Here is a 10,859-nt window from a genome sequence, read left to right as displayed (position 1 = left end):
ACATTTTTATTGATACATCTTTTCTTGAGTTTTTTAAATATAGGTGGTCTGGGTACAGACACAACCTCTATCGGATGTTGAAGGTTTTGGGTGAGTGACGCCGTGCTAGTGGCAGCCTGTTACAGCAGCTCCCCCGAGTGTGTTTTGTTTTAAGTATTTTTCTTTCTTTCTCCTCTCTTCTGAGTTTTTTTTTTTTTTTTTTCTTTCACATGTGTTAATTGACGGTCAGACAATGGACCGTAACTTTTCCACTTTTCTGGTGGCTCTTCTACTTTTTTCCCTCTTTGTAACGGAGAGCCACGCACAGCGGACCGGGGGCATTGTTTACTCTCGTGATCAGCTGATCGCACTGAGTAGGCCTCTACTGCTGTTGCCCGTAGCGAGGCCTGAAATCCTGGATGAACTTCGGAGAAGACGTCGGGGTTGCAGAGCTGGAGCTAAACTGAAGGCGAAGAGGAGGAAATATAAACCATCGGTACCGGAGATTTTAATGGGGAACGTGAGGTCGTTGGCCAATAAGACGGATGAGCTCGGCGCGCTGGTAAAGACCCAGCGGGAATACCGGGAGTGCAGCATCATGTGTTTCACCGAGACATGGCTGCACTCACATTTCCTGGACCACAGCGTGGCCGTACCCGGCTTCAGGACTGTTCGGGGGGACAGAGACGTTGTGCAGAGCGGCAAGAAGAAAGGTGGAGGGATTGCAGTCTACGTGAATGAGAGGTGGTGTAATCCCGACCACTTGTGTGTGAAGGAACATTTCTGTAGCCCGGACATTGAATTTCTAGCCGTGGGGATGCGCCCGTATTATTTGCCGAGGGAGTTCTCGTCCGCCATTGTTATCGCTGTGTACGTCCCTCCATCAGCTGACGTAGAGGCAGCAGTGGACACCATCCACTCCACTGTGTCCAAACTTCAGACTAAGCATCCCGGTGCATTTTTTGGCAGTCTTTAACCAGTCTGGATAAAGTACTGCCGACTTTGCACCAGTATGTTAACTGCCCCACCCGGAACAATAAAACTCTGGACCTACTGTATGCTAATGCCATGGATGCATACAGTACTACTGCCCCCCCCCTGGTAGGTCGGATCACAACCTGATTCTGCTGACACCAAAGTATGTTCCCCTGGTACAGAGGCAGCCTGTAACCACCAGGAATGTGAGGAGGTGGACACAGGAGGCTAAAGACGCCCTGCAGGACTGCTTTGAGTCCACGGACTGGGATGTGCTGTGTGGACCACATGGGGAGGACATCAACAGCATGACGGACTGTATCACAGAATACATCAAATTCTGTGAACACTCCACCGTACCATCCCGGACTGTACACTGCTTCCCCAACAACAAGCTGTGGATCACCAGTGACCTGAAAGTTCTTCTTAATAAGAAGAAAGCAGCCTTCAGATCTGGGGACAGGGAGGAGCTCAGGAGAGTGCAGCGCCACCTGAAGGAGAAGATGAGAGAGTGCAAGGACTCCTACAGGAGGAAGCTGGAGGCCAAACTCCAGCAGAACAACGTGAGGGAGGTGTGGACCGGTATGAAGGAGATTACTGGGTTCAAGAGGAGAGAGAGACAACCAGGGGGCTCCCTGGAGAGGAACAACCAGGGGAACCTGGAGAGGAACAACCAGGGGGAACCTGGAGAGGTCCAATGAGCTAAACTGTTTCTTCAACAGGTTTAGTTCACCACCCTCATCTGTCTCCTCCACACCTCACACCTCCCAAACACCTCTGCTGCCTCCCCCCTCCCCCCTCTGCCCTCCTGGTGAACTGCATAGACACAGAGCCCTCAATCTCAAAGGGCTCTTCCTCCATCACCATGACCCCCCCACCCTCCTCTCTGTGACGACTGGCCAGGTTAGGAGACAGCTGGAGAGACTCCACCAGCGCAAGGCTGCAGGACCTGACGGCATCAGCCCCGTGGTCCTGAAGACCTGCGCCGTCCAGCTGGCTGAGGTCCTACAACACCTCTTCAACCTGAGCCTGGAGCAGGAGGAAGTCCCGGTGCTGTGGAAGACGTCCTGCCTGGTTCCTGTACCGAAGAGGATGACTCCATCCGGCCTCAACAACTACCGACCGGTTGCCCTCACATCTCATGTGATGAAGGTGCTGGAGAGGCTGGTCTTGGCACACCTCAGGCCGCTGGTGAAATCTTCTCTGGACCCGCTGCAATTTGCGTACCAGCCTCATGTGGGAGTGGACGATGCCATCATCTACCTGCTGCAACGAGCTCAGTCTCACCTGGATGGAACCGGTGACTCTGTGAGAATCACTTTCTTTGATTTCTCCAGTGCATTTAACACCATCCAACCACTGCTGCTGAGTGAGAAGCTGCGGGTGGTGGGGGTGGACACGTCCACCGTCTCCTGGATCACTGACTACCTGACAGGCAGACCACAGTTTGTCCGTCTGGGCAGTGTGCTGTCTGATGCGGTGGTCAGTGGTACTGGAGCTCCTCAGGGAACTGTTCTGTCTCCCTTCCTGTTTACCTTATACACCACTGACTTCCAGTACAACTCAGAGTCCTGCCATCTGCAGAAGTTCTCTGATGACTCTGCAGTGGTCGGGTGTATAAGGGATGGACAGGAGGATGAGTACAGGGCAGTAGTGGAGTGGGTGGGAAGAAATCACCTGCTCCTGAACGTGGCCAAGACCAGAGAGATGGTGATCGACTTCAGGAGGAAGACGACGGCTCCACAACCGCTGAGAGTTCTGGGAGAGGAGGTGGACATGGTTGAGGAGTACAAGTACCTGGGTGTCTCCATCGACAACAGACTGAACTGGAAGACCAACATCAACGCTGTCTACAAGAAGGGGATGAGTCAACTCTTTTTCTTGAGGAAACTTCAATCCTTCAAGATGTTGGAGATGTTCTACCAGTCTGTTGTGGCCAGTGCATTGTACTTCGCTGTGGTCTGCTGGGGGAGCAGCATTGGAGCCAGCGACACCAACAGACTTAACAAACTGGTTAAGAAGGCCGGCTCCATCATCGGCTGCAAACTGGACAGCCTGGAAAAGGTGGTGGAGAGGAGGACGCTGAACAAACTATTATCCATATTGGATAATCCTGTCCACCCTCTCCACCACCTGCTGCAGGGACAGCGGAGCACTTTCTCTGAAAGACTCCTCCAGCTCCGCTGTCACAAGGACAGATACAGGAGATCATTCCTGATACAGGAGATCATTCCTGCTGACCGCAATAAGACTGTACAATAACTCACCTCTGGAAAAATCCATCACACAACATTCACACTGTTGTCTGTGTTTCTTGTTTGTTTAAATATAAAATATATATATATGTATAAAAATGCACAGTATATACAATATATATATATATATATATATATATATATATATATATACTGTACTGTATATATTGTATATACTGTGCATTTTTATATTTAATAGTTTTTACTGTTATTTTATTGCTTTCCTGTATCTATAAATGCTGCCGTAGCGAGAAAAAAAAATTCCCCTTGGGGATTAATAAAGTAACTACCTATCTACCTACCTACCTAAAGAAGCTGCAGAGGAGCTGTAAGACTGCAGCTCTGCGTCCTGGCCTCAACCCTGGATGTCAGGTTTTAGGGCTGTTGAGACACGGCCATATTTCTAGAAAGAAGAGCTGCACCATCCAAAGTAGGATGGATGCCGTCTCTCCGGATCAGACCAGGTTTCCCCCAGAAAGTATTCCAGTTGTTAATGAAGCCCACATTGTTAGCGGGACACCACCTCGACAACCAGCGGTGAAGTGAAGACGTACGGCTGAACATATCATCACTGGTCCGGTTAGGAAGGGGTCCAGAGAAAACTACGGAGTCCCACATTGTTTTTGCTGCACATCGATTCCACGTTAACTTTAGTGACCTCCGATTGGTGTAACCGGGTGTCGTTACTGCCGACGTTAATAACAATCTGACTGGATTTATGATTAGCCTTAGTCAGCAGTTTCAGGTTTGATTCAATGTCGCCCGCTCTGACCCCGGGAAGACATCTGACTCTGGCCCCGGGAAGACATCTGTCTCTGGCCCCGGGAAGACATCTGTCTCTGGCCCCGGGAAGACATCTGACTCTGTCCCCGGGAAGACATCTGACTCTGTCCCCTGGTTTCGCTGACTTCACGTTCCGCAAAATAGAGTCTCCAATAACCAGAGTTGGTTTCTCAGCGGGTGTTTCGCCGAGTGGGGAAAATCAGTTGGAGACGTGAAGGGGTCGGTGGTGAACCGTGGGCTTCTGCTTGGGACTATGCCTCCTTTGTACTGCCACCCAGCCGCCCGGCTGTTCGGGTGCTGCAGTGGACCGGCTGACTAAGCCTGCAGCCCTGGACAGCTGTACACCCCCTCCATGAGAAGCTCCTACGGCTAGCTGGTTATTTAGCATGGCGCACAGCCGCGATTCTAATTCGGTGACCCTGGCCTCCAGAGCCCTAACTGCACTACATTTATTACAGGTACCATTATCATTAAGGGAGACAGGGTTGTAACTAAACATATCACACACCAAGCAGGAAAAAGAAGAGGTGGAGGGAGAGAGGGAAGCCATTGCTGACTGCTAAGCTAGCAGTACCAAAACGCCAAGTTAAGTGAACGTTGGTCAAAGATTTAACAGTAGAATTGCTCAAGAAGAGCAAGCGTGAGTTTTAACTTGAGATTAGAAGAAGTGTGGAGAGAGTTAAGATGCGTATAATTCAGGAAAAGAAGCTGAAATAGCAGAGAAGTAACACTAGTCACAATGTTTGTAGACAGGAAGTGACGCAATACACTCACCGTAACGTCAGACGAGATCAATCCAATCCCATTAAATTAATCTCTCTCCCAAAGCATCAGTGGTAGCCTGAATTTCTATCTCTGTGGCACAATAAATGTCAACTAGGCCAGCTCTTATCCATCTTTGGCCCTTCTCTTGCAAAGAGACTGACAATATCTACTGTAGTTTTATGGTCTTTATTGTTTTAGTTTATACTGAGCTCTTTTATTGCAAATTTGCATTTTATGAAAATGTATCCACTTTGGTGTGTCAAGTAATAACCACAGAAAACCTCCGTCAGGTAAACAGGAGCCCAACAACACATTTTTGCTTTCAATGAGCTAAATTCTGCCGTGTAAATTGCCTTTATCCGTGTGTAATCTTGACACTTTTCTGCAGTGCTGAACAACATTCTTCAACAAGATATTCCTGTACTTCTTTTTTTTTATGATGGAGGAACCCCACACGAGTTCAACAGAGTTGAGATTGGTCTGTGAAGGCCAAGATTCATTTTATTATCAAACCCTTCACAAATCTGTTTCGCCACCCACTCATTTAGTTTATTTTTAACCCATTTGTATGTCTGCAATGTACTTGAGTCCAACTTTCCCAACCAGGAACGCACACACCACCGTTTGTGGATTCCAACCCCAGACTCATAGACTTTTGTGAACCTACCATCGCATGGAAATATTATACATTTTATACACATTTTGCCAACATGACATGTCTGGGAAATTTGGGATATGCATTAGAATTTTTCAACAAGTTTTTATAATCAAAACACAGGTAGGTCTCAAATATACATGTGTTTGTGTGTGTTTGTGTGTGATTGTGTGTGTGTGTGTGTGTGTGTGTGTGTATATGTATACATATATACGGCCAGAGGTGGGGTTCATTTGGCTGTATGCACCCCTTACATCTGCATAAATCCACCATTTTATTGATTGTGGTGCGGAGTATAAGTAGCCCAACAGGGATAAAAGTAGGCTATATAAAGAGAATTACATTGTATAATATTATATAGTGTATTAATCTATAGTATAGAATGGTGTTGTATTATGTATAGTGTAGTAAGTATATTATTGTATAGTAATTACAACAGGTTTGTAACCCCCACATCACCCAAATACTATCATGCATGACCTCAGTATATGCATTTGATAGGCCTACTACTTCATACTTCCAATCTGGTACATTTCAGAGGGAAATATTGTATTTTCTGCAACACTACTTTTAACTGACATCTATGTTACTAGTTACCTTTAAAATGAAGATTTGATAACAAGCTGTGAAATATGCTGTTCAACACATTGTTAAAGATTAAATCAGTGGTTTCCAACCTTCTTCCAAAAAGTAGTGTGTTGACAACTCCATCAAACTATTGGTAAAATTAATATTTAAATGACATTTGAAGATTGAATATTGTTCACAAAAGAACAACAAATAGTTCTGTTCATAGCAATCCTCTTTAGCGTCTTTAGAGGGGGCAATACTTTTTTTTTTTTCCTACAGTCTCTTATTACTCTCAGTACTAAGTGTATAACATGCTCGTATCTATCTGTAGCCTACACAGCACAGTACTGCTTCCACATCGTTCAATGACAATGTACTCTGGATGGAAGCTCTCCAATGCTGAATTTCACCAAAATCAAAAGTACACAGCAATAGGGTCCTTACCCCACCATCACCAAAATACTAAGTGCTTGACCTCACGGTCCACAATTTGAGTATGTGAATATTTAATATTAATCATAATTTAAGACTTAACTCTAAAGGAACAAAGTGTTCTGTTTCTTACAATAAGCTTCAGAGTCACTAGAGGGCGCATTGCTTGTTTTTCACTCCCCCATAGTCAGCCTGTGATCACTGGCAGAATGTGGCATTTTCTTTCTGTGTGTGTCAAATTTTGAATCTGGCTTGTTTTGCCGTCACAGCTCAACCAGGGTAAGTCTTAATACAATATGCAGATAAAACGTCAGCGAGCACTGAAGCCTCTGTGTGGGTTTGTTCCTTTGTTACACGCAGCCAGAGTGTAACACAGCCACTCTCCTGCATCGCTTCGTCTCGGACTGGTCACGTTGTCCTTCGACCAATCAGAGGCGGCGGATATGCTTGGCAGCGCTATAAATCTAACGTGGAAGCAGTGAAGGGAAGCAGGAATGAACAACAATAAAAACCTACACGACAAGCGCACATCCAGAGACTCTGTTCATCTGTTGTTATTTTCCTTCACTTAACATAAGGTAAGTTACGTATTTATTTGCAGATGCACTGATGGCTTCATTTTACAAGCCCATTCGTTTTCTGCTGGAGTGCCGCAAAAATCTGTTACAGCAATGTTTGCTTTTCTCTAGTATAGCTACATGCTGTGTAATGTCAGCCCTACTTTGTGTAATTGTTTTTTTTTTCTTCACTTCACAAACAGCCGTTTGAATCAGAGCAATAAATGAGAAGACGGTCAGTTTGTGTTGTTGTTGCTGTTGCATAATTAGGCATGATGGAGATTTTCCTTGACCGTAACATTCAGTTGAACCTCTCTTGATGCCTCATGGACTTTTTCTTGACCTCTTCTCTTGCATTTTACGCGTGCATTCAGTCACAGTGGTCAGTAAGTGAAGCCCATCATGTGTCCTCTCTGCTCTGTAGGTTTTGGGGTCAAGAAAATGGCCACCTCAGCAAGTTCAAAACTGAACAAAGTTGTTAAGCAGCAGTACATGAATCTCCCTCAGGGGGACAATGTCCAAGCCATGTACATTTGGATTGATGGGTCTGGCGAGGGGCTGCGATGCAAGACCAGAACTTTGGATTTTGAACCCAAAACAATTGAGGGTAAGATCTGGCCCCTAATCTGATCAATAGCATCCAACATAACATGATTGGAGATATTTTTTTAGGACTTTGAAGCGGGTCTTTTATGTCAGTTGTATTCCTCTGTCAGATCTCCCTGAGTGGAACTTTGACGGTTCCAGCACCCACCAGTCAGAGGGCTCCAACAGCGACATGTTCCTGATCCCTGCAGCCATGTTCAGGGACCCGTTCAGAAAAGACCCCAACAAGCTGGTGCTCTGTGAAGTGCTCAAGTACAACCGCAAGCCAGCAGGTTCGCAGAAAAGAACAAACCTGGACGTAAACATACTTCAAGCTGTATCGCGTTTTGACTCATTTTTTAATGCTGTTCCAACAGAGACCAACCTGCGGCACACCTGTAAACAGATTATGAGCATGGTGGAGAATATCCACCCGTGGTTCGGTATGGAGCAAGAGTACACTCTCCTTGGCACAGATGGACATCCTTTTGGCTGGCCCTCCAACGGCTTCCCAGGTCCACAAGGTAAGTGTCAGATTTCATGCTTGAGTCATTGTTTATTGAAATCCAATACATAAAAAATTTGAATGGCCACTGAGTGTCTCTATCTAATATCTTTCCACCTGTAGGGCCTTATTACTGTGGAGTGGGAGCAAATATGGCATATGGTCGAGACATTGTGGAGGCGCACTACAGAGCCTGTTTGTACACTGGAGTTCAGATCTGTGGAACCAATGCTGAAGTCATGCCAGCACAGGTACTTTTCATCTGTGGCATGATAAAACTGTGTAATACAGTTATTATTACATTATTAGCAGTCAACAATGTACTTAAATGTAAATAACACTGTCTTTTGTTGTTTCAGTGGGAGTTCCAGGTTGGGCCTTGTGAAGGTATCAACATGGGGGACCATCTGTGGGTTGCTCGCTTCATCCTTCATAGAGTTTGTGAGGATTTCGGTGTGGTGGCGTCCTTTGACCCCAAACCTATTTCAGGGAACTGGAACGGCGCTGGCTGCCACACCAACTTCAGTACAAAAGACATGCGAGACGATGGAGGACTCAAGTAATAATATTAATTAATATTTAGAATAAGTGATTCATAGCATGTTGCTAACTTCCTCTTTTCTTCACAGAATCATTGAGGAGTCCATTGAAAGGCTGGCAAAGAGACACAGGTATCACATCTGTGCCTACGATCCCAAAGGCGGCCTTGACAATGCCAGACGCCTCACAGGTCATCATGAAACCTCAAACATTGATGAGTTCTCAGCTGGCGTGGCCAATCGTGGGGCCAGCATCCGCATACCCCGCTCAGTGGGGCAGGACAAGAAGGGCTACTTCGAGGACCGCCGTCCATCTGCCAACTGTGACCCTTATATCGTCACAGAGGCACTGGTGCGCACTTGTTTGCTTAAAGAAGAGGGAGAGGAGCCTACAGAGTACAGCAAATGAAATGTAAGAAAAAAGTGTCATAAACAGTACTGCTTTTAGCCTTGTGTCAACTTCAAGACCATATAGACTTATTTGAAATTGAAATAATGATTGAGGTATTCCTGCATTCTTTGTACATTTAGTCATGTGGAGGAACTGACACAAGCACTGCCTGTGTGCCAACAACACATATAGTCATAGTGTCATGGTAGCTAGTGGTTTATAAAGATGTACACTATTATAATGAGTTTAACTTGTACTAATGGAAACTGTCAAAGTGCAGCCACATTTTGCTGTATCTCCTGTTACTATGGCTCAAAGGATCCCAAAGGCATTTGAATGTTTTATCTGTCTCGGCCTCTGTCACGATGGTGGTTAAATCACGATGGTGGATAGATGAGGTAATCACGTAAACAAATCTAGGTTTATATGTTTTTTTTAAATAATGTATATCTGTTTTGTCTCTATTTTCACTTGTAATTGTGGAACTCTTAAATAAAAAGCTAACATTTGTACACCTGACTTTTGTTTACAATTTAATTTCACACACATAATATTTTACCTGAAGTTGTTTTCCAACTGAAACCAGTTTGTCACAAGCAGACTGTCAGATGATATGAAAGTTTGCAGTGTGACTGGCATTAAGGGAAAATGCCCTGTAATGTTGAGCAAACGCTGTGTAATTTAGACAAGTTATATCCATTTCCTCCTACTTATACAAACAGCTAAACACACGAGAAAATGAAGAGAACAGTGAACCTTTGAAGGGGTTTTTGCAGCTTCATCATTGACTGTAAATGTGGTGGCAGGATGCATGTGAGCACACTGGCTTTGCTTAATACTTTCTGTGGCACAGGTCAATCCAAAAATAGTGTGTGCAACTGTCTTCGTGGAATGTTTTTTTGATACAAGCCTTGATCACACATAGGCTGCAATGAACTTTGTCTGAAGACCAGGGAACCCATGCAAAAGGGATGGCATTTAATTTTTAGCATTTGGCTATACAGTATCCTGTGTAACATCGTATGAGCTACCGAAACAAGTTTAGGTAACTAATATGATTTTCTAATTTGTGAAAAACGTTGCACACAACTTTAGCTGATAAGCAAAGTTTATTAACAACCTCTATCATCACATTAAAACACGCACGCAAACCAGGCTGAATAACCATTTAAAACCTAAACCTTCTGTCATTTAGACAGATATAATGTACAATTTACTACTGTTAACCAATGATAGATCTATATATACAAATTGTTCTGTCTCTTATGGATATATCCTTATCATTTGGGAATTTAACCTGAATTGAACATGTCTAACCATGTTTTTTTTCAGTTTATTTTAGTCCAATGGCCGTGAATTGTGATCACTCATTCGAGTAAGGAGACAGTGTGAGTTTTGTCTCAAGTTCTATTTCTTCAAAAGTCATGTTATTTCCAAATGTCCTTGAGCAAGACATTAAGCCTCTACTCACAAGTAGCTGTTAAAGGTAAATGTGTGATACATGTATACAGAATCATATATATACAGAGTCGGCAAAAAAAAAACTGCTAATAAAAAACTTAAATGTATACTGTTAATTCTGCTGTAAAACATATGTAGTCAACACCTGTATGAAAGGTAGAAGCAAGTAACCTGATTCATTCGATGAGGATGTTGTGTGTTGTTTGAGGACAGATGTAAGGCAGCAGGCAGGTTTTTCTTTCACTAAAGACGCAGTGGGTGTCCCCAGTCTTGTTTGACTGGTTCTGGTTCAGCCTGAACTCAAGTCTGTCTTCAATGGTGAGTCTGTGTTTTTAAAAATAATTGCCCTTTGGCTTGATACTGTATAATTGTACAGTTTGTTCCATGTGAACTCACACTTATGACGT

The 10,859-nt window shown here is 44.4% G+C and overlaps 1 protein-coding gene across 1 annotated transcript; it reads left to right on the top strand.

Annotated features, from left to right (window-relative positions):
- Positions 1–6,646: 6,646 nt before the first annotated feature.
- On the top strand, positions 6,647–9,503 carry glulb (glutamate-ammonia ligase (glutamine synthase) b). Its single transcript, XM_069150957.1, has 7 exons — positions 6,647–6,992; positions 7,396–7,578; positions 7,688–7,849; positions 7,934–8,080; positions 8,185–8,312; positions 8,421–8,620; positions 8,691–9,503. The coding sequence occupies exons 2-7, from the start codon at positions 7,413–7,415 to the stop codon at positions 9,007–9,009; spliced, it is 1,122 nt and encodes a 373-aa protein (XP_069007058.1). The 5' UTR covers positions 6,647–6,992; positions 7,396–7,412; the 3' UTR covers positions 9,010–9,503.
- The last annotated feature ends 1,356 nt before the right edge of the window (positions 9,504–10,859 follow it).

The sequence above is a fragment of the Embiotoca jacksoni genome, unplaced genomic scaffold (assembly GCF_022577435.1).
Source record: "Embiotoca jacksoni isolate LCO1_2020_lvr unplaced genomic scaffold, fEmbJac1.0.p SCAF_16, whole genome shotgun sequence".
Classification (NCBI taxonomy): domain Eukaryota; kingdom Metazoa; phylum Chordata; class Actinopteri; family Embiotocidae; genus Embiotoca; species Embiotoca jacksoni.
The sequence above is the reverse complement of the archived record's forward strand: the minus strand, read 5'-3'. Positions and strand labels throughout refer to the sequence as shown.